The following is a 24344-nucleotide window of genomic DNA, read 5'->3' as shown; positions in this document are numbered from 1 at the left end:
CTCATAGAAGATGAGATTAAGTGCATAGAGTATGGTTTTAAAGAAAACGATTCCACCTTCATTCGACATTAGTTTTGCTTGCATTCTCTACTCGTCCACATTTAACAGCTGTTAGCAATAAGAACATAAGGAAGGAATAGCACAAAACAACAGACCTTTTTAAGAGACCCTTTAATGCACTGGCAGCATTCTTGAGGAAGCTTCAGGAAGCTTCCAGTTCTGGAATACTCCTGGTGTTTTGTTTTGTTTTTTTTAAATCCCATTCGTACGGAATTCAATCAGGCGTCTTTGAAGGCTTCTAGAACGGACTGGGACTTCTTCTTGGTGATCTTTGGGGTCGTCCAGTGGCATCAAAGCTTCACTGTCGGTAGGCTGATATTTCATTTTTCATACTGCTGATCCCATCCTAAGTGTACAACACAGAAAAGCGCCCACCGAGCTACTGGAGAGGCGTCTTCTTGCTTTCGGGCCAGTCGGCCCTTATGTAAATTTAGCCTCAGCAAGAAAAATCTTCTCTACTGCCAAATGAGCAGAGACTACGATTGCTGGCACGGTGCATTCACAACATTTTATTTGCAAATATGTGCTCTTGTGAAAGATGCTGTTCAGGGTGTGGAATGATTCTGAGACTATAGAGCAGCTATGAAAGCAGAATGCTGTGTTGAATGTGGAAAAAGAACCTGTTGCTTTGAGCTGTTGAGACCTTTTTGGGTTATACTTTCCGTGAGACGCAATGTAAAACGGGGGTTGAATAATTTAGCAAGATGAAATTGAAGCAGACTTTTAAAAAAAGTGACTTCACTGATCTTCAAGGGCTGAAAGTTGAGTTGACCCTTAAGATGAGATAAATATTTTAATAAATGGTCATTAATGCAGGAGATTAAAGCTTATCAAGCCGTTTAGGAATATGATCTTTCATTGGTACACGCTCTACAGACAGCGGCCAGTGTATGGAAACAGTTTTTAAGGGATTAGACGCCCCCTAAATTGACAGACAGACACCGACTGCCAAACAAGCAGAGAGGAAACTGTTTGTGCTATTAAGGGACTGTCAAATGGAGAACCTTCAAGGCCAGATGGCTCTACAGCTGAATTTTTAAAATACTGCGTCTCCGAAGTGACCCCTTTACTACTTAGTATGTACAACCAGGCTTCTGAAACTGGGCATCTGCCAGACTCTCTGTCACGAGCCTTAATTACACTTATTCTCCACAGACAGGGACCCTTAGGACGGCAAGACCTATCCTCCAAATTATCTTATTCTATTAGATACCAAGTTTTTGTTTTCTTTTATCCTTGAGGATAGGACGGCGAAGGTAATGACCTCACTGGTGCGTGAACGTCAAGTGTTTTCATTTTAAGGAATAGGCTATGAGGCGTTTCGCTTAATGCTTTGGGGACCGTCTCAAAGTCCAGTTCACCGACGGCTGCTGCTTCTGTCGACGCTGAATCCATTTAAATAAGGGCGAATGGGGGACATTTATTCAGGACCCTTGAGATTTCAGGACTTGGGTAGTTTTTAATTAAGTGGGTGCCTCTACTAAATAAATACCCGGAGGCAGCGGCACAAACAAACGTATAAACAAATCTATTTTGGATTGGTAAGCACACGTCAGGGATCATGGCTTGTTTGTTGTTCTCCCTGCAGCAATTAGGCTTTATAACTTTCCCAGGGCAGAAAGCCTTCCTCCAAGTGATGTTACAAAAACCCTTTGACATTAGCACCTTCCTTTAAAGTCAGAGGCTCTGTCATTAACACGACAACTGGACTGGAAAGCGGCCACACGGGCATTGGCTAACTTAAAAATGCCGGTTTTGAGATACTGGATTATCATTCACTTTTACACTGAGAATATAGCAAAAAAGCAGCTTGTAATTCCATCCAAAGCTTAGCAGACTGGCCTGAAGTACCAGATCCTGCATGGCTGGTTTCTTATTGGAAGCGAAATCATTATCAGTAATTGGAAGACACCTTTTCAAGACTGGCCGGCTGAGCCACAAGTCAAAGCAGCTGCATATGAAAAATGTCATATAGGATGCAGTGAAGGTCAGAAACGTATCTCCTCCAGTAGGGCATGACTATTTCTTCGATAGACACATCAGTGCCAGGATAAAGTGGAATCAATTTTTTTTTTCTTCCATCAATCTACCATCTCGATGCATCCTCGGGTTGGGCGGGGGGTGCGGCAATGGAGGGCTCGGGTTGCTGTGAAACGTACTGTTTAATACTTGTACGATTTTTTTTTATGAGCCTTTAAAAAAATTAAAAAAAATAAATACTGCAGTGCAGTGCGTATTCTTAAAAAAAAAAAAAGTAGATCTGCAGAATCGCTCTCACATCGACATCTCAGTCAGATGACACCAGAATACACACTGGGTTGTGTGACATGTGTCCAAACAGAGCGGGATGGCCGTCTTTGTACCCCGAGACCCTCTGGGGTGTGACAACTCTGACATCTCACACATCAGCTGTTCCGTGTTGCCGAAGCCGACATCGACACGCAATATGCATTCCTGTCTCTTTCACACACAGACACAAAAATAAAAACCTGCACGCTCCCATGTCAAGTCGACATGCCCGTCACGTATACAGTACATGCGTACGCCATAAACACAAATCTGCAAACGCTTTTTAACTTACTGAGGCAGACAGTCAGAAGCGGTTGAGGTTGAGGTTCCACGCCGCCTGGCCCTGCCTCAACCCTCCTCACCGAGCAACACTTCTGCTTTAACGCTTTGCAAGCTTTAGAATTCACGTAAAAACCCACTTTTTAAAGCCCTAAAGCTCCAATCAACACCAATTTTCACATCTCTGCATTACACAGTGTTACAGTTTGTGAAATTAACTCTTAAGTATGATTCATTGGCAGCAGCCCGTGACTGTTTATTTAGCCTCTCTGCGTTTCGGTGCCGTCTGTACAGAAAGCCAGTCATGGAGCCTGTGGGCTCATTTGCAGCACTATTCTTATGCAATGCCATAAAGACGCAGCCTTGGTTTGTGATTTTTTAAAGCTTCCTGGAACAAGGAGTCTTTTTTTTTTTTTTTGAAGTGATGCAATTTTAAGGAAAAATTTACAATTATGACGTTTCTAAGAACTTCTCCCTGAAGTCAAGATTAAAGTTGAAGATAAAGGTTTAAAAAAGCCTCTTAGGACACAAGGAGCTCCTCAGGTGGGAAAACCAGGAGAAAGGAGGAGGACGTTCAAGAGATTCTTAAGCAGAGGAGAAAAATGTCAAAGACAAAGAGGTCAGAGCTTTTATTTTCACCACCATTAGATCATTGATCGGATTACGTTCTCTCCCACTGATCAATAATGATGACTGCGACAGGAGTGTATTTAGAAACGGGATAAACACATTTCCGCAGCAGCGATGACGTGGGTCTGTCACAACCTTGAGTGATCACACGAATAATTACGCCCCCCCCCCATCCCTCTCGCTTCAGACAGCAACACATTCCGCCGTTACTCACACGAATAGATTGCATATATGCTGCGTGATAATCTCCTCTGCTCACCGCTCTCCGCTTGCGCTGCGTCACTGGGATCAAACTGTTCTCTTAAAATGCTTTTACGCTCGTCAGAATCAAATAGATGGAATGTGAAAATCACCAGGGTAGTGAATAAAGCGAACAAATATCAGCATGTTGATCGGACTACTGTGCCAGTAAGCGTTCCAAATATTCTAAGTAATATTTGCCTTACTAGAAATAAAACTATTTTGCTAAACTTTTCCATTTCCCTGCCCATAAGAAGCCAACTCATAACCGAATGTGTTTTTTATTCTATTATTACAACCAATAGCAGGATTTACTTTCACAGGATCGACCCAAGCTTCTATCTCTTGCTTCGTCATTAATATTAGCACTTAGCTGGCGGCACCGTTTCCTCACAGCAAGAAGGTTCTGGGTTTGAATCCACCTGAGGACAGACCCCAGGGCCCTGCTGTGTGGAGTTTGCATGTTTTCCCGTGTCTGCCGGGGTTCCCTCTGGGTGATCCAGCTTCTTCTTATCTATTCCTGTTTTATTCAAGCTGCCCTGACACAACTTCAACATCCACAACACAGTGTCTGGATTCTTGTCGATGAATGCTTTGACCACTTTGAAGGCTCTGCGAGGGGGCTCCCATTAGGTTGGCTGTATGCTTTGTATGTAGATGCACACACTGCATGCGTTTTAGATTCTGCTGTGGAGGGTGGGATTTGCTTGTGCTGCAAATTCGTGATTTTTTTATTTTATGTAAAGCATTTTCTAACCTGCGCATATAAAGTTTTAATGAACTTACGCTTGGTTAACTTCACTCAAAGTTGCTGTGATGAAATTAGATTTTTTTTTAAAGCTAAGATATTAGTATTCTCACAATATTTGTGAAAACAACCCCAGATAATTGCATGGCAAATTCTTGTTGATTTACTTTTCATTTCATTCGCTGCACCTCAGCAATCAGGCAAATGATTCAACCTTTTTTTCTGTCTAAATAAATCAGCAGGTGTTTACTGCTGTTGCTTCCTCCATTTGAATTCCAACCTTTTGACTAGTTTCAATGCTGCATTTAAAGTTTTCCAAAATCAGACGTTTTGCTCCGAATGACCACCTCGAACGGGAGGCGGAGCGGAAAGCCGACTGTCGTGGAGGCGGGAGGAGTCTCTACCATCTTTATCTTTTTTGAAAATGGGGATAAAAGTGCACGTTTTCTGATAGCCTAACAGTAATTATGTTTTTGCTGGCAAGAATAGTGATGTCAAGAATGGGGGGGGCACAGAGGGTGGGTGTGAATGTTGGATCTTGGTCAGACGCAATGATTTGATTTTGGAGTGGTTGGTGGCGAGGGGTTCTCGACACCATCGGACCGTCTGATCGTTTCTGCAGATGCACCTTTCTAGTTTCATTCATTTCTGTCTTTGGGTAAAGATTTTTTTTTTTTTTTCTCCTTTATACTACTGAATTCCTTTCAATTCATGAAGTTCATGGCTTCCTGACCCTGCATCAAACCCTGGTTCAATGCCTGGACACTCGGTGGCAGTTAAATTTTTCTTTTGATTTTATTTTATTAAGTGATTTCCTGACCGTTTTAAGGGTATTATTGAAATCAGGAAAAGCGAGACGACGACTGCTGCGTGTGAAGCTGAGCTTGACACTCCTCTTTAGATGGAATCAGAATGTCTGCTGTGGTTAAGCGGTGATGTACGGCGCACAGCTGCAGGATTTGGTGCCTGAGAGCAGAGATTGCGTGGAGCAGCGTCTTATGAGTCATTGCCTCAGATCAGACATGTGAATTCCAAAGTCTCACGAGGCTCGGCGGCTCAATGATCATTCTGAAAACTTTTACGCTGTTAGCCAGGATTTGCCTAATTGCTGAAATAGTCACGCTGATAATTAGATGCTAATCCATTGTATTTGACGCTTTCCACCCCTGAGAAGAGTGTGCAGTCGTCTAGTTGGAGCCATTCAGACATTTTAGAGAGGCAAGCTCACGAGAGGTGGGTTGTTGGCTCCTCATCGGATCAGCAGGATGATGATGATGATGATTGTTTGTTTATTTGTGTACAAGATTTATAATATATATATATATATATCAGTGAATTTGGATTAAATTTGAGATGATGGATGCTGATTTTTGGATCAGTTGCTGTGATGTTTAGATTCAGATCCAGAACATGATCCAGTTCTGAGAGAGTAAAAATTAATATTCAGAGGGTGGTGGTAGAGAGGGGGGCGGAGTCAGGACAGCAACATGTGTCTTTAGTAGAAATGTGTTCTGTGTATAGACCGATTGCACCCTGATCCCTCTCTCTCTCTCTTCTCATTCCAGGCGCCGGACCTCCGGCTGATCGGACTGTGGTGATCGAGGAGTACAGGTTCTTGTCCCAAAAGCTCTTCGCGGCCGTGTCCGTCTTCGCCGGCCTCGGCATCCTGCTCGGCATCCTGTGTTTAACCTTCAACATCTATAACGGCAACGTCCGGTGCGTTTCCCAACACCGGAGGCTAATTAATGCGTGCGCCAGTTAATTGCCAAGTGCAGGCTGTTAGGCCGGAGCTGTAATGATTAGTCAGTTAATGGAGTTACAGAAAATGAATTGATGAGTAATTTGACAAACAGGATTAATTATAATCAAAATTGAGCAAAAAGAAAATTCCAATCTCAATCTCTTTAAAGTAAGATATCATGGTTTGACATATTATTGGAATATTTTTTCTTACTGTTTTTTACTATTCATTCCTATAGAACATTTTACTGACTAAGTGGGTGTTTATGATGATGGATTGGAGTTTTTTTTTTTTTTGCTTTGTGTTTATCCTTCCAGTGGCGTTAGCGATGAGCGATGTCTCGGGTAATTGCGATAATAAAGTTTTCTTCAATACAGGACAGTCGTGGCTAAAAGGGCTATTTTTAAAGTACTGAACAAATTGAGAATTCCATTAACATTTTTTTTTTAAAGGAGTCAGAGGTTAAAGATGCGGTTTTGTTTCACAAAAGTCACTTATTTGAGGCGCGTTGGCTGCACGCGAGCGTGAATGTGAGCGTTTTGAAAGACGTGAGGCCGAGGATTCACATGTTGAGCAGAGATCCCGGTCTGTTTCTCAGCGCTGAATGGCACCGCTTCTTTCTCGTTTTAGGAACTGTATAGTTTGATTTTTTTTGGGTGGGTCGTTTCTCAAACTAGCAGCTGGTTTCATTGTCAGAGCTTAAGCCTAGCCTTGGACCAAATGCAAATAGACTTCCAATAAAAAAAAAGAGAGAAATTCTTTTGATCTCATTTCTAAGCTTAATGCATGTCTGTGAAGCTGCTAGCGTATTTCTGATGCCTTTTTAACATAGTATTTTTATGTTTGACCTGGGTCAAAGTGATTTAAAGTCCCATAAGTCCATGAGCTTATCAAGAATTCTTTAAGCTGCAGAGGTTTGTTCCTCAGGGGATCTCTGGCTGCTTGCAGTGCGGCTGTCAGGCCCTCTCCCCAGCTTTGATTATATTTCAAACGCATTTTAACCGAGGGCTGCTCTGAGCAGCCAAAAACACAGAGTCAGATCAAATCAAATTTATTCACTAAGCTGTTTTTTTTGCAAATACAATTTCGCAACAGACTGCCTTGAAACGCGGAAAACATGCATAACCGATCCACTTTAAAAAAGAAAAAGCCAATCCGAAAACAATCTCACAGAATTGAAATAATTGTGGTACTGTTTAAAGTTCTTCCAATGACGCCTCGTCAAATGCAAATCTGAAAATAGCGTGACAGCGTGAAAGGGGTCGGTTGTAGAGATGACACCTGAAACTGAAGCGCCCTTCCGCTTCAGCGAGTTTCACCCTGTCAGTGTGTTTGGCTGCCGGGCCAGAACTTGGCTGTCAGGCCCGGATGATTCTAAAGAAGAAGCCCCGCAAATCCCTCTGTGCTCTACCTGCTCGGCGCCAAACAGCAGACAGACACAGCCGGTGGATAGCTGCCGACATAGTGAAGCACTTTGCAGATAAATAACCAGACGTTTGTTAATGCTCATGCTAAAAGTGTGAAAAGACTTCCTGGTAACCGTAACAAGATGATAACATGCCAAGAGTGTGTGACCATGAAATCATTTTTCACTTGGGGCTGCACCATATATCATTTCATCATCATGCTACTCATCCTTTTTTTGCTGCTTGGTTGTCATTTAAATGACGAATTTACATGAGAAGTCTGTCTATCATATCATCTGCTGTGATTTAAGGGTCTGCATGCATAGCGTTCTTTGGTCAATGGGGAAGAGATGCTACGGCTGCTAAACCTGTAGCATCAGATTGTGTTGTAAATCCCACATTATCGCAGACGGCTCATTTTTGAACGTCCCCCTGTCAGGAGGACGAATAACCCGGGGGATGTTTTTTTTTTCTCTTCCCTTCTGCTGGGGTGAAGCCAAGGGAGAACCTTCAAGTTTTTCTTCTGTTAATCATGAACTTCTTTGGAATTCACCTGTTTTCTGAGCAACAAATCAGACTCTACACCGAGTAGACTAAGCTCTCGGTCCGCATGCGGAGACTTTTACTTCACACACACACGCGCATCAGTTTTGCTTTGCTTGATCGATTTATTACACCTATTGAAATTTTTTTCATGTCTTTTTGCAGCGCTGACATATAGGTGATGTACATGTCATTAAAACTTGCTATTTTTCTCATTGATTTGATTGTTTACTGGTTATTTCCTTCCTATTTATGATTATTATTTGCAGACGTGACGGGCCTTAAAAGTACCAAACCCAGTACTGAAAAAAGATCTAGAATGATTTGGTCTTTCCTGTCATCCCGGTGAGAGTGTCTCTATTTTTTTTCATCTCACTTTATATATTGCACAAAGTAAACATCACCTTCTCCTTGCCATTATCCTGCAGCCCCGCTTTCACTAATGTAAAGCATCAACAGTAAATATTCGGTTTTGTATCCTAACTTAAATATTCAACAGTATCCACATCCTGGAGAATAAAGATGCCGGCTTTGCTCCAAATAGTCGCATTAATCGACTGTAATACCGAAGCAGCCGTGAGACATGGCGCATAATAACGGAAGAACGCCGCGCTCCCCATCAGAATATAACTCCTGCCGTGTAATAAACATCATACATTCACAGTGTGTAACAGCTGTAAAGGCTTTTCAGAGGTTGGATCGGGGACATTAGTGCACGGATGTGTGTGTCGGCTGCGTTGGCATGCATGCTGCGTTAGTGTGTTGCTGTGCACTAAATAAGCAGTGGGCCTTCAGGATGAGACAAGGGCACATCAACGAGATGAAGCAATTAAAGACACACCTACCGCTGCAGGATGAGCTCAGGCCGAGAAGCAAATCAGAGCCGATGCTACGGAGACGTCAAACACTCCCATCCTGAATCTGCTGTTGTTTTTTTAATATAGCGTTTATTTCAAGACATTGTCTCATCATTGTGGCTGGCGCAGGTCGATTTATTTATGTAGCCCAAAATGAGGCATCACCCTGCCTCAGTGGGATTTACGGTCAGCATACGGCGCCCTCTGTTCTCACACTCTCCATTTAAGTGAGCAAAATCCCCCCAAAAGCTCTTTAAATTGGGATAAAAAAAAAGAGGGAGAAGACTCAGGAAGAGCCTCAGAGGACTGATCCCCAGGATGGACATATCTCACATGTCCTGAGGACGCCATCAAAAATTACACAAACCACCAATCCCACTCACAAATCTTTTTTGATGCATGGAAGAAAAACAATATTATATGAGATGGGGAAGGAGGTGCAATCAGGAGAACAACTAACCAGCTTTGAGGTACCTGCAACGTAGGACCTCCTCTTCATCACGCTGGCCAAGAAACGGGAGAGAAAATGAGTACGATCAAAAGAGTTACGCGTTTGGATGACAAAAATACATGTGATAGATGCCATTGATCTCGGTCTAGCATCTGCAAGATGATGACAGATAAGAGAGAGAGAGAGAGAGATTCCTGGGAAGCCAGTGTTGTGAAAAAAGAAGGGCCCGAATAACAGAAGGACGAAGGAGACGGTTTGTTCTATTCTCATTGGCAGGACAAACATGAGCTCGAAGCACTGGCTTTATAAGATTCAATTAGACGGAGAACAACCCACCAAAGGCAACAGTGGCAGGAGAAAAAGGCTGAACTAATCGAAGCGTCTCCACTAAATGAAAGCTAAAGCCAATTTCAAGTTTAGCTTTAAAGGCCACAGTGGAGACGGATCGTCCCGTGTCAGCAGGGACGTGATTCCAGAGGACGAGCCCAGGCCAGATGATTTCTTTTTTTTTTACTCTGGTTATAGACAGGCTTAATGCACGAGTTGGGATATGAGGGTTTAATGAGGTTGGGCAGGTAAGACGGGGCGAGAACAATCACAGTTTGATAAGAGAGTTTTCTTTTATCGCTGCTTTTTTCATCCTTTAAGCTCCTGATGCTGTGAATGATTCTCCGCATCGTCTTCAGAGCAGCGAAAACATTTCAGAACTTTCACTTGACATCAAAGATGTCAGCAGAGAAATGTGGATAAGAAGCTTTAGACGCCCACATTGACAAATTCCTGCAGTACGTTTTTTATAGTTTTGACTTTCCATTTCACCTGCAACAGCCTTTGGATGTTTCAGCGCTCCACGATGATTAAAACTCTACATGAGTGCAAATTTGATAACAGTTAAATTAATAAAACAACAGGAGAGCAATTACCAACAGCCGATGACATTTCTAAGAGCTAACGGCAGAACCGCGAATGCTTTTGGCACCTGTGTGCCTACAAATTCACTAATTGCACCTTTTGAAGCCTGAAAAAGTCACTAATATTTGTTTGTTTTTGTGTGTTTGTGTGAATGTGCCGCTGTTCCAGCTACATCCAGAACTCTCAGCCGTACCTGAACAACATGACGGCCGTGGGCTGCATGATGGCGCTGGCCGCGGTGTTCCCGCTGGGGATCGATGGCCACCACGTCCACAGATCCCAGTTCCCTGTCGTCTGCCAGGTGAGGGATGGAGGGACGGAGGCACAGAAACAACCCGAGGGCAGACTGGGGCGCTCTATGGCGACACACTGACCCCACCTGGGGTTTATTATGTTGCGTAATCGAAAACATAAAAGAGGTTGAATCCAGATTTTCTGCCTTTAATGTTCCTCGTAGTTGAAAATAGCCTTCAAATGTCTGATCTGGGACTGATAAAAAGCTTTTAGACTGCAGGCCTTATTAAACACGCTGCAACCATTTTAGGAAACGCATTCAGGTGTTGTGAAGCGCTGATGTTTTTGCCTCTGGCCGTCAGATACCTGTAAACCAGTCCTCTCAAAATCCTGGTCACGCACCCCGGGGGATGAAAGACGATGAAAGTTTAAACACGGACATAATTCATTAAGCAGTTCGGTGTATCCTGGCTTTCGGCACTGAAGACACCCCAATGTCACAGATGATTGGATCGCAGCATAATGAGAGGGAGTGGGAGTCTGTCTGTCTGTCTGTATATCTATCTATCCTTTCTGTCTATCGATATATTCCACCTCTCTCTCTTTCTCTCTCTCTCTGATCTGCCTCTCCTGTAATAACTGACTGAGTGTAAATGTGAACACGTTTCTATTTTTATGGCCTGATTTCCTCTGGGAAAACTCTTAAAAAAAAAAAAAAAAGAAATCCAAGTCGACTCCACTTTGACAGTTTAATCTTGACAAAAATCTCTTTCAACACTTTCCACAGTCCGGATGAGATGAGAGGAGTTGATTTAAAAAAATAAAAAAACATTGATGTTGTTATCGGAGTCCCCTTTTCTACCGTGTGATGAGGATGAGTTAAAGACTCCTGTAATAAAGACCGAGTGACATTTTTATTTCCCAAGAAAGTCAATTGAAATTCTGAAACCAGACCTTTAAATGAAGGCCTTATTAAATGTCTCTCTCATCTCCTCTCGCCTCACCCGTTCCCTCTCCTATCCTCTTTTCCGCTCCTCCTCCTCCTCCCGGTTGTCCAGTTCCGCCTGTGGCTCCTCGGCCTCGGCTTCAGCGTGGCTTACGGCAGCATGTTCACCAAGATCTGGTGGGTCCACACCCTCTTCACGAAGAAGGACGAAAAGAAGGAGAAGAAGAAGGTAGGATGGCAGTAATAGCGGGGAGGGATAAGCCTCTTAGCAGCCTCGGTGGGGTAAAGAAGGGATGGGAGAGGGAGGCCGGGCCACGCAGCATGTGTGGCACCAGCTGATTAAAAAAAAAAAAAGTTCCCTTAAAAACTTTGCAGGCAACTTAAGCTTCTAAGACGGCAGCTTGGCATCGTTCGGTGTAGGGTTGCAGCTCGAGTTCGGGGATAAGGGTGCCGGACACACGCTGACACAGATGCCGCACAAAGAGGACGCAAACGCATAAACCAGGAATCTCGGCTTCATTTGCACGTGGGTGTGTCTCCACTTTGAACGTGGCGTGTGTAGATATCGCCATTCTGCAGCGCGTGGAGGGGATTTCTAAGACCCAATCAGAAAGAAGAAGAGTTTTAAGCCATTTTACGGAATATTTATGAATATGGATGAGCATTAAACTTCAATGCAGAATCCCAGCCTTCAGGGGGGGGGGCTTTATTATTTGAGCCAGCGCTCAAGGAATCAGGTCGACTTTCAACTCTCTGAGCATCCACAGAAGGGCATTTTGCCGGAGAGCTCTACATGAGTATTTAAAGAAACTTGCACAAATGGAGAGCGAGCGCTCCTCAAATCATTTTTTATGCAACTCAAGTGGAGCGACGCACGAGGCTGTGTAATGTGTTTTCTGCTTTATTTTACTTTTCAGTCTTAGTTATCGAACGCTTCAATGGCTGTTACTGTGTTGGAGGTGCTGGGAGTAAGCCGGCGTGCTGGAATAAAATAAAATTCACAAAAAAAAAAAAAAGAGAGAGAGGAGGAGCACAGCGGGAGAGCTCATTTTCGTGGCTTGGCTTCCGTTACGGCTGCGTTGCTCCCATTATAGCTGAAGTTAAGAATAATAGACTTGATATTGCCGGCTTCGGGAGCTGCCCACACATAAAGTGGTGTCATCTCGGTGTGTATAAATGATGATTTCAGGTGGTGGCACTAATATAGTCACTGCAGTTCATCTGTGAGTCGCGTGCAAACGCAAACACAAAGGCACAAGGGAGCTCTCTCCGCTCCGGAAATACACTTAGACACATACTCAGAGACACGCATTCAGAAGGACAACTCGCGCCCAGTCATCCAGAAATCACAAGGACGCCTGTCATATTATTTGTCCTGGTTGTTTGTCTTTGTTTGTGGACTGGCTCGTGATGCCCTTGGATAGTGATGACTGTTGTCTCTCTCTCTCTCTCTGTGTGTGTGTGTGTTTTCAAACTCACACAGCAACACTTGGAGCCATGGAAACTCTACGCAACAGTTGGAGTGCTGCTGGCCATCGACTTCCTGTCACTCATGATCTGGCAGATTGTGGATCCTCTGCATATTACGGTTGAGGTAGAGCACAAATGACAGATGAGATCATTTGAGTGTCATCACCCATTTGCACGAGCCATCCAGCCGCTGTCATTGGTCTATCGCTCAGTAATGAGATGCCGGGCCATCGTTTGGAGAGATGTTCCCGTTTCGATCCGTCTTTCAGTTAAAGAGCTTCACCTAAAACGAGGATGGATGATTGTGTTTTTTCACAAGGCACAAGAGAAATGATGATGGATAGGCTTAAATGCGTTTTAGATTATTTTAGATTCACATTATAAGGAATGTTTACTGTTAAACGTTTTAAGGTATTGTACAAATACAAAACAAAGAGTGATTGCTTAACTTGTTACAGTGATATTAACATTAATGCCCAGTAATGGTAAATGATAGTTAAATATTGTTTGTAATATCACTGTCACCAGTTACAATAGAAAAATCCAACCCCCACCATGCATTCAAAATATTTTGTCTGAACTTTAATTTTCCCGGTTTTTGATGTGCATTGAATGCAGCATCGTCTTTGATTTGGTTTCAACGTTTTATTTTCCTTCACGCTCCAGGGCGAATAAAGAAAAGGCCAGCGCTGGAAAGAAAAAAAAGGATCTTTAAGCTCATGCCAATAATCACAGATGTTGCTAATGAGAAAGAAGCTACGCCTGGCTAGCATTTAGCTTTAATTATTTGAACCATTTATGGAATTCAGTGGGAGAAACAAAAGATTATGGATAAAGGCTGAATAGTCGTCCTGCAATATCCGCGGAGCTTTTTGGGGAAACCATTCGCAACACATAAAGATAACGCAAGACTTTTAGCTTTCATATTCATTTAATATCCAATAACTTCATTCACTCATTTGGGTTACAGGAAGATCTTATTTACCCCAGAGGATCAACCCCACTGTCTCTGGGGCTTTTGCTTGCTGAGCATTTTTGTCTCTTCCAGTTTGCTGCTGTCTCATCGTTTCTTGTTATCTCTCATTCTCTCTCTCTCTCTCTCATCTGCTCTTTATCCTTCCATTACTCTCCCCCTCTTCCTCCATCTGCCGTGTGAGTAGAAGTTCACTAAGGAGGCCCCTAAAGAAGATCTGGATGTCCTGATTCAGCCCTTGTTGGAGCACTGCAGCTCGGAGGAGATGAACACGTGGCTTGGTATCCACTCTTAATTATTTTACCCTCGATGTCTCAATCTGTCGCTCTGTCGCTCCGTGCCCTGCTGGGGTTTAAGGCCGTGTCGCATTTGGACATGTGCAGATACATATGCATATGCTCACGTGCACACGCTACCGTGGTTCGTTCTGGATTAAGCACATCTTGTATCGCCTTCTCCCTCAGCCTCCGCCGCCCCCATGCGACTGATTCCTCTGTTTCTTTCTGTCAACCCACGCCGTTCCTCTCTCCCTGTCTGTCTCTCTGCTCTCTGTCTTAGCGTGGCAGCTCTTATGAAAGTATATTGATGCTGAAATTCAAATAATGTGGGTCACAATCTGGGCCATTGCCCCATAGCATTTCCTCTCTCGGGGAAGAAAATGTGGCGCTTTAATATCAGGCTGCATAGAGAAGCGATGGACGGTCGGAGGAGGTGTCAAACCCGTTCAGTCACAGACTCCCTTTCTTCCCTGCTCCTCTTTCTGTTACGGCTACGTTCTCCTTCCTCTGTCAGTCAGACTTTGACTGACTTTCAACATTTTCCACCATCTATTGAATTTGCATTTTGGATTTTCTACCTCTGCACAAACCCGTCGCAGACTTCCTTGCACACTCGTATTAAGCTGACACTATTTCCTCCACGAGAAGCGAGCAGCAGCCGCGTTGAGCCATTTCCATCCCATAATTTCACTAATTTGAAAGCATTACATTCTAGTTATTCAGTGTATCTGTGAAGCTGTGATGTTCAATGCCAATTCCGTGGTAATCCAGTCAGTTTTGGAATATTTCAACTGGTCTCAAATTGGTGAAGGAAAAATCATTGCAGCAGAAGCTGAGATATCTGGGCTTTAACTGAAAAACTACATTTCCCATAATTCAACTCACCGTGTCTGGCAAATTCCCACGTTTGAAACTTGCCACCCGGTTTGAAATGCGATACAAATGCTTACTCTTATGAATTTGGTGTTTCCACGGCGATGCCGAGCGATGTCCGGGTGGTTATTCAGACTTCAGAAACTGTTTTTTCAGGATGTGTAGTTCCCCCAGTGACTAGCAAATTGACTTTGACACATAAAATCAATGGAGTGACCGGTGGTGAGATAGAAGTACCCGCCCTACATGACGGTGTCAAATTGCATAAACATTAACCGAGATAATGAGGAACACATTTTGAAGCTCCATTTACCGCAAACATTTCAAAGTGATCCAGAATGCAGGATCCATAGAATCATCCTGAACATTTCATCAAGATCTTTCCGTAACTGTTTGAGTTATGATGCTGACAAACAGACAGACAGGCAGACAGATGAACGCCAGGACCTCGTTGGCGGAGGTAATAAATATGATACCATAGCAAGACAAAACACAACACACGCTGAAGCATGCTGTTATTTCTATTCATATTTTCATCTGTAAGTTTGTCAGATTTTCAAAAGGAGACTTTATTTTGCCGTCCTTTGTTTCCGCCCTTATGCGTATGAGTTGTTGCCTTAATGCATGTATTACAAAACGGTTTCGCTGCTGTGTTAAACCTACGTTTAGCAGAATGTGATCATTTGCAAATCGTTCTTGGCATACACTCGATTGAAAACAAGGCTTTACCTCATTAACTTAATGGGTTGTTTTTGTTTTTTTGTGATTGCGTGCTTCTAAATTTCATAGCTGGGAACCTTGTGGAATGCACGGCGGTTTCAACACGCCCACTGATAAACTGGTTAATTGGTTGCTGGTGATTGCACGGCTGTATTTGCTTTTTTCGTGCAAATGGCAGCTCATTCGTTCTTAGCAGCTTTCCTTCCCTGCTTCCCTCTTCCTGTAGGTGTGGTTTATGGCTATAAGGGGCTGCTCCTGCTGCTGGGCATATTCCTGGCGTACGAGACCAAGTCTGTGTCCACAGAAAAGATCAACGACCATCGGGCTGTGGGGATGGCCATTTACAACGTTGCTGTGAGTGTGGGGGGGCCAACGGGGAAAGGTCATGTCTGAATTTCTGCAGGCTCCTGCACTCCTTATGCTGTTAAGCTTTCTCTGCAGAAAACATCCTATAGCACACTTAATAACAGTCAAGTGGCAATAAATCAGATTTCTATTGCCCCATCGGACAGATCGCTCCAGACTGTCTGTGAGGAGTTTATCATTGCCGGCGCTTCTATTGTTTCTGCCTGCCAGAATCTACTTTCTTCCTCCTCTTTTTCCCAAGGCAAACTGCAGAACTGACCAGTGTGTCAGGACTTTCCGGCTGCCGCAGCTTAAAGGCGGCGTTCTCAAGGGAATGCTCTTTGGAAGTCTATAAAAGTTAATGGAGTTCATACTTAACTGGATGCTTCCTTAATCCCTCCGTGGTGTATTTTCCCTATTTGAGTAGATTACTGGCTCACTGTGACAGAGCATCCCCGTCGAAACGCTTCCTGTGCAGCTGCAAGCGGAGTGTAAAGCGATACTGTTTGGAGGCTTATAGATTCACAATTTGCACTGATTTTCAAAAAAAATAATAATAATATTTTGCACCAAGAAGCCCATTGTGGGAAGAGCAGAATATAAAAAATGATGGCTTCTCCTTTCAACGCGACCTCCGGGATGTGCTGAACATCACAGACTGATCATCTGGTATGACACATGCTGCTGTAATGGCGGCTTGTGCTGCACTAAGGGACGCTGGAACAGGCTTCCAATGAAATATTCACGCTTTTCTACCAGTGCAAGTCGAGATTTGATTTTATGAAATAAAGAATCCCTCCACACATTTCCCGTCCGAATCATTATACCGCCGGCTCAAACTGGTATTTGTGCGAATCCGACATTATGATGCTAATGGTGCCTGCGGTGCGATGATGCCAGGAGCCGTGTCTGCGGTGCCCTTTAAACGCCTTTTTAATGTGTTCTCTGTAGTGAAATGAGGATTAAACAAAGCTAATAAAATAAGAAATGTGCAATACAAACTTTTATTATAAGCTCAGGCTTACCTTCCTTTTTTTTATTCCTTTCTGCTTAAACGTCGTGCATATGTGAGCAGAAATCCGCTGGCGTTGACGCCACATGCGGCACTTTGCGTATGGGGTTCAAACCTATGTCCTTTCACACTGTAAAATCTAGCAGTAAATTCTGCAATCAGTCCTGAACGGTTAAATAGCAAGCAAATCCGCTCAAGCGGAGACACCGAGGATGCACTTTACACCGAAATAGCTGCCATTACCTTCACTCCAGCCACTTCAGATAAAATAGTCCACGGCGTTCCCTGACACCCTTGACACGTGGTCACTTTGTAATTGATGTCAAATATCTGGGGGGGGGGGGGAGTGTTTGCTGTCGCTCACGTTTTCTGTTTGGACGAAGACACGGGAAAACATTCCATCAGAATTTCCTGCATTCCCTGAAGTAGATTAAAAAAAAAGGGGAAGCGGCTTAATGAGCATCCAAACATTTATCAGCTTATACTTGGTGGATGGGTAATTAGTAAATGGATTGATCCGGCCTCCGGCGTGAAAGAGGGGATTTATCATTGATCGTTGTTCATACTTATTTATGAGAGCTTTAAATTCATCACGTGGTTCCGGAATAGAGGGCGCGTCTAATATTGTGATATACGCATTCCAGTTTGATGATGATGTCAATAGTTAATGATGCCGCCTTCCTCGTTGCTGAGCCGTCAGCGCCGGGCCTTGATGAGATGACAGTCTGGTGATTGTCAGTGTGTTGCTGCTGCCACTTCAGTCATGACTTCTTAATGCTGTTTCAACATGAGGACCCTCCCCGGAATGAAAACCAGATGCCTAATGTGTTTTATGGATGTGATTTTTCCCCCCTTCATTGAACCCTCACCCGTTCTCTCTCTCTCTCTCTCTCTCTCTCTCTATCGCTCTGTTTCTGTCTTCCTGGTGCTGCAGGTGTTGTGCCTGATCACGGCTCCGGTGACGATGATCCTGTCTTCACAGCAGGACGCCTCCTTTGCCTTTGCCTCTCTTGCGATCGTCTTCTCTGCCTACATCACTCTGGTGGTGCTTTTTGTGCCCAAGGTGCTCTGACTCATTGCTCACATGCACCTTTAGTAACTGCTGCGCACACACACACACACTCACAAACACTTAAAAGTGCACTCGTATGGCATTTAAACCAAAGGTCAAACGTGCTGCTCTCAGAGTCTTTAGGAAGACTCGGCCCGTGCTGCAGGGTGCATGGAGATTACAACCTTCTGACACTTCATATTCGGATGCATTCATTAAATTTGATAGCTCCGCTTTTTAAAAATCACCCAAAAAAATACGGTTTGATGTCGGGACTGGCTGTGTCATCGAAATAAAGGATGCATCGAAAATGATGTGTCAAGTTAAATATGCATGACTACCGTACCATAAAAAAAATAAAAATAAAAAACATGGCAGCAGCTGCAATCCTTTGTTGTTTAATAAATAGACTAGAGTTGGGTTTGCGTGCAGGAGGGCTGCAAGAGCGCCATCTGCAGAACGCCAAACTTCATTAACCAAAGGGGGAAAAAACGCAAGAAGAAGTCACAATAGCGTCAGCGCATTTTATCTGTAAGAGCGGCGCAGAAAGAGCTCGAACCCCCAAAGGTGTCACCGCAATCAGGACAAAAAAACCAATGAGAGCACCGGCCGCTTCAGATTGACTCCGTTCAGACTGCAAATATTAAATGCTAGAGCTCTACAGGTCTTCTGGACGGATGCATTATTCATCCAGGATGCTGAACTCGCTCAGGCCTGATTCTGTGCTCTATTGACTTCCTGGTCCTGTGGCGGTACAGATGCGGCGCCTCATCACCCGCGGCGAGTGGCAATCGGAGCAGCAGGACACTCTGAAGACCGGATCGTCCACCAACAACAACGACGAGGAGAAGTCCCGGCAGCTGGAGCGAGAGAACCGGGAGCTGCAGAAGATCATTCAGGAGGTGAGGCCGTCGTCAACACGGCACGGAGGCGGAACCTTTCAAAGGTATTTATTGATCACATTATTCCCGTTTATTGTCTTCTGCAGAAAGAAGAGAGGGTGTCGGCGCTCCGCAACCAGCTGGCTGAGCGACAGGCCCTTCGCAACCGCCGCCAGCCATCCACGGGCCAGAACCAGAACCACAACGCTCCGCCGCCCTCATCCCAACAGGACCCCAAGTCTCTGCTCCCCCCACCTGGCTACCCCAACCCCACCACGGACAATCACTCCCTCCCGCCCTCCTTCTCCAACTCCTCCAGCCTGTACCCGACCGACAGCAAGATGAGTCGCAACCACTGTCACAACAGCCAGATCCCTCTGCTCTATAAATAAGCAAGGCACGTGGGGGTGGAGGCTGGGGGGGGGGCAGTCTCACAATGCACACGGGGGGGGGGGGGCACGAAACACAACAAGGCACTGTGACTTTCACTCGTATCGGCGACGAGCACAGCCGTGTAGCGACACCGATCTAAAACATGGTGCGGAAGCACAAAGACGTCCACAGGAGTGCTTCCCGCTCGGCAGGTAACATCCGTCTTCACGGCTCCCGCCTCACCCTGAGCCCCGCCCGGCGACGGCGCGGCGACAAGCACAGATTAGCAGCACGCGTGGTCTTTTCAAAGGCCATCGATCTCTTAATTGTTCCTCTTCCTCATTCGTTATCTCGTTCTTTTTGCGGAGACGCCGCGTCAAGGATACGAAAAAGGGCGTCTGGGTCTTCGCTGCATCGTCTCTCCACCTTCCGCCTCTCCAGACACACGCAGTAGTGATTTATATTGTTCTGTAATATCTGATCTGTTGTTGTTGACAAGTTGTTTGTTTCGTTTTCAGGTGGTGAAAACAGACTTTATAAAGGGACGATGAAAGGCACAGTTTGTTTCCTGCTGCTTCCTCCGAGGGGCAGCAGAGATTGAACTCTGTGGAATCTTGCTTTCAGTGAAAAGTGATCATGTGTGTTTTTAACCAGCCATTAATTAGACGGACCCAAGGAGTTTGGCGTGTTTGGGTCCAGTCCTTCGCTGATGTACAAATATAAGACCCTTTTCTGAAAACTCAAAGTTTGCTCACGTTTAGGAATGATTTTTGCCATTTGAAGGAATTTAATGTTTATTTTTGAATATTTGTGTCAAACCTATTCAGTGGTATCTTGCAGTCGTAGCCATCAACAAACCCCTAATCTTGCATCGGATGCATTGTGCAGATATCGAAGTTTAAATTCAAAGCATGAAAACCTACTGGTTATCATTTAAAAAAAGATATATATAAAGTTCTCAGTTTTCATGACAGACTCTATGGGTACAGCAAAACTGTACTAATTTTCCTTTTTTTATTCAATAGATCGTGGTTAAAAAAAAGAATGAAAAGAGAAATCTTTTTGACTGATTTTATTGCTGCCAAATGAACAAATGAAGGGTCTTTGTTGAGGTGTGGGGCTTCTGTGATGACTATTTCTACGGATATCCCCAAAAAAGCACACTTTTTTCTACATGTGAATATGTTATATGTATTGTAAGTCTTTAAATTGGAAGATTTTTATTTTAAACTCTTTTCCCATATCAGACGATCTTTTATTGTGTTTTCCTTTCCCATTTTGACTTTGTGTCAGTTGTAAATGAATCAAAGAAGGATATATGAGAAGTGATATACGGTGTTTATTCAAAAGTTAATCTGGATGATCTATTTCATTCATTGACTATTTACAGATTTTATAAAACAAGGGCACGTGAACAGACTTATCCCAACAGTACTTTGTCAAATATTTCTAAATACGTATTTTAATTGCACTTGCAAATTGCACAATCTGAACAAACTAGTTATACACCTTATGGATGCAGTAATTCTACCAGATTTTTGCTCAGGGTTTGGAGAAGGACATAAATGAATGAAATAGGCCATGTCTATTAACTGCACAGTACCTGGATCAGTGTAACATACGGATGCAGAATTCATGTAGGACGTGTTCTATTATCACGTAGATACAGTATATGACAATATACACAGATTTGCGGATATTTGTATTCACTATATCTAGGATCATAAATGTTAATATATAAAAAAAATATGTGTATGCAGATATATAGGTATCATAAATAAAGCTATTGTTTTTTTCCATGGGGTATTTGTTTGTGTTTTATTGACCTTTCAAATGCTAATAAACTATAAGAAATGACAGGGTTGATACACTTTATTGGTTCCTAGTTGGACACTTTGTTTTAGGCTTGCACTTCAAAGGGGGTTACATCTTTAAAAAAAACTAAAAAGGTGAATTCTGTTAATTTTCAAAGACGCAAATCATTAAATGTCTTAATTTGTTCTCTTTTTACTTTCTTATCTGTGTTTGAACTTGGGTGATGAAGTTCTGGTCCATCCACATTGGCACAAATGGAGTTTTTGACAGGACACATATTTTCAACTTCAATAAAAGCACGCATCTAAAATTAATTTCTCACCATTTGATCTTTTGGACTCATCAACCTTATTTCACCTCCTTGTCGGTTCGTATCATCCACTAGATGTCACCACTTATTTAATGCCTGTCTGCTTCACAATTAATTGTGGCTGAGCGTACTTGTCACTGAAATCTTTTCTTTCTCCCCGCAGGAGTCAAAGAGCAAAGAACCACAGAAGAAGAGCCTCATTAAACAAAGGAAGTGTTTTTTCCCACACGATGACCGACTGTGAAATCCGGTGGGAACCTCATAGCCGAGACGTTTAGTGCATGCTTGTAGAAAAAAAACGAGACTGAAGTAGACAAAATGCTCCTGAGTGCATCTGACATTTGGATGACAGTGTGACAAAAACAGCTGTGCTGCAATTCCTCAGTACACAAATCCACGCACACACACTGAACGCAGCACGTACACACCGTGGTCACACACACACACACATCCTCAGATGTCATGTCTGTTTCCAGCTGACTGAAGATGAGGAATGTGGCAATGCGGGAAAGGGTTGGTGGTGTGGAGGAGGAAGAAGGCTGAAGGGTGTGTGTGGGAGAGGGAATGTGTGTGTGCGTGTGTGCGTGTGTGTGCGTGTGTGTGCGTGTGTGTGTGTGCGTGTGTATGTGGGGGGCGTCTTTGGGGAAAACCCGCTCTGGGCTGAGGCTTCTGTGGGCCTCCACCTGACACAGCAAGACAAAAAAAGTAGGAAATTCCCCTTGTTTCGTCGACTCTGACAAAGGAAGTGTTTGCTGCCTGTGAAAGAATTTCACAGCAACGTTTGCCAAAAGCTAGACCAATGTAAGTACAGTTACAGTATGTGTGTGTGTGTGTGTGTGTGTGATTTACTGCACTAGCTGGTTGAAGCTGTTTACCAACTCATCTGTACGTTTTAATTTATCATCAACAAGGAAATGAGTTCAATCTCTGCAGTGACACGTCGGATTTACATTTTAATCATGTTCACATCAAGAATATCGATATAAACTTAAACACCGAACCCCCCCCCCCTCGACAATTTAAATATAAATAAATACAAATAAATACACAAAGGTTGTGATATAGTCTTTGCACCCAGACTCTCCAGTGAAGAGCTGTGTCGTCATCCGGTACAGCAGAGAAAGTCAAGCCTGCTACAATCTCAGGTCAACATAAATAATGTATGGAGAAAACAAATAGTGCCTAAAATAGAAACGGTTTAGCAAACTGTTACAGTTTATAGGATTTAAAAAAATCATCACAGCCTGTTCAACAACAACAAGCTTTATCTCCATTGAGATTTAAACGTGTTCACATCACCGAGAAGATGAATAATAAAATAAAAGTAAAAAACGTCATGGCACCTTGCAACGCTTTATACCGCGCCGAGTCATTTCAAAGGGCAAACACCCCAAAGAAAGTCTTGCCTTCCTCGGTCTCCAGCGCCGACAGCTGATTGGTCTCCGTCCACAGCCTGTCCCCTCTGTTCAGCTGGAACACCGCGCCCAGATAGATGGCGTTGTACCAACCCTGTCCCACTATATAGCTCTCCTCCTGAGCGGTGTTTTGGCATGCCGACCTCACCGCGCTCATCAGCGAGGCTTTGCTTCCAATGGAATCTGAGAGGCGCCAAATCCTGTGGCTGAGAGGCATGAGGTGACTTCCGGTCCCTTTCTCGTCGCCGTCGTTGCAGGACACTCTGAACGACGCCTGGCTGTAGACGAAGAAGAGCCCCGTTTGAGGGATGACGATCTGGTTGTCCTCCAGCCGGAAGCCGCCCTGAGCGAACGCCTGGCCTTGACCGTTCCGCCACTCCAGCTGGTCTTTCACGTCTTCAACCTCTTCCTCTTCCTCGTCCTTGTCCTCGTCTTCGTCGTAGCTACCTGCAGGCAGAGCGAGAAGAAGCAGCCTTGAATCACCCGGAATCATCTCTCCGCATGGTGTGAAACACAAGTGTAAATAATCAACTAAAGTGTGTAATCAATCACTGAGGCAACAACTTCCTCCTCGCCCAGAGGGAAGAGGCTGATCTGAAAGCATTGATCACGAGAGTGTTGTTTGCTTTGCATCAAAATCAAGCCTTGACTCACCTTCTAAATGAATGGCCGCCTTGGCTTTGCTGCTGATACGCCTCAGCGTGTACTGGGGATCTGAGGAGAGGAAGACAAATGTGAGCTCGTCTCTATTAAGCTCAAATAAATCTCACACAAGCCCTCGGCAGCTCTTGCAAATGAGAGCTCATGAATCTAATCACCTGTTTTCCCAGCAGTGTGCTTCTCGATTACAGCTTCTGCTTGGCCGGATTGTGTCTGAAAGGAGGCAAATACACCCTTTAAAAAAGTCATAAATGCAGTATGTTGCTAATTTGGTCAGGCAATAGTGAGGGTGTTAGAGATCTATGACTAATGACTGCTCCTTACCAGCATTTCTGGCCTCGTATTCCAGTACCAGGCAAACAGCAGGATGCCGACAAAACAAAGGGCCACAAGGAGAACGGCCACAGACACCTTCCACATCCGCCCGGCTGACGACTTCTTCTCCAGCAACACCACCGTCCTCTCCTCAGGACCCGTCTCCACATCGCCCGGTGCAGCTGCGTAGGTCACCATGCCACCAACCATGACTCTTCTGCTTTACCGCCGGCTGCCGAAATATCTGCCAAATGAGGACCGGCTGCTTTCAGGTGCTTCCAGTTCTCTCCGCCGACGCGTCTCTCTTTGTGATTGTGTTGTGAACTTCTGCCAGAGAGGTTGTAGTATTTATGCTGTTGCAGCTGCATCTGCAGAAGGGAAACTCCAGTGATGTCACCGTGTAAGTGGAGACAGAGCAGCAGCAGCGCAACCTGGAGAGAGAAGAGCCACGGGCGGTTGGAGGGGGGGCGGGTGGGGGGAGAAAAGTCACAGAATTTTTCTGTGGATTTTAAGCGGAA

The 24344-nt window shown here is 44.2% G+C and overlaps 2 protein-coding genes across 2 annotated transcripts in view; one reads left to right on the top strand and one right to left on the bottom strand.

The window, feature by feature from the left end:
- The window catches only part of gabbr1a (gamma-aminobutyric acid (GABA) B receptor, 1a), a 53077-nt gene extending 33746 nt beyond the window's left edge, over positions 1 to 19331 (top strand). The window contains exons 15-23 of the mRNA XM_068760555.1: positions 5812 to 5962; positions 10325 to 10457; positions 11449 to 11565; positions 12820 to 12930; positions 13967 to 14060; positions 15877 to 16004; positions 17942 to 18070; positions 18817 to 18960; positions 19047 to 19331. Coding sequence (XP_068616656.1) covers positions 5812 to 5962; positions 10325 to 10457; positions 11449 to 11565; positions 12820 to 12930; positions 13967 to 14060; positions 15877 to 16004; positions 17942 to 18070; positions 18817 to 18960; positions 19047 to 19331 — 1292 coding nt within the window. The remainder of the gene's footprint in view (positions 1 to 5811; positions 5963 to 10324; positions 10458 to 11448; positions 11566 to 12819; positions 12931 to 13966; positions 14061 to 15876; positions 16005 to 17941; positions 18071 to 18816; positions 18961 to 19046) is intronic.
- Positions 19332 to 22810: 3479 nt separating this feature from the next.
- tnfb (tumor necrosis factor b (TNF superfamily, member 2)) lies at positions 22811 to 24123 on the bottom strand. Its single transcript, XM_068760556.1, has 4 exons — positions 23836 to 24123; positions 23670 to 23724; positions 23506 to 23565; positions 22811 to 23298 (listed from the first exon to the last, which is right to left on the bottom strand). Exons 1-4 carry the CDS (start codon positions 24034 to 24036, stop codon positions 22811 to 22813), a joined length of 804 nt encoding a protein of 267 aa, XP_068616657.1. The 5' UTR covers positions 24037 to 24123.
- Positions 24124 to 24344: the final 221 nt, after the last annotated feature.

The sequence above is a fragment of the Brachionichthys hirsutus genome, chromosome 3 (assembly GCF_040956055.1).
Source record: "Brachionichthys hirsutus isolate HB-005 chromosome 3, CSIRO-AGI_Bhir_v1, whole genome shotgun sequence".
Classification (NCBI taxonomy): Eukaryota; Metazoa; Chordata; class Actinopteri; order Lophiiformes; family Brachionichthyidae; genus Brachionichthys; species Brachionichthys hirsutus.
Note: the sequence above shows the minus strand (reverse complement) of the source record. Positions and strands in the feature narration are given on the sequence as shown.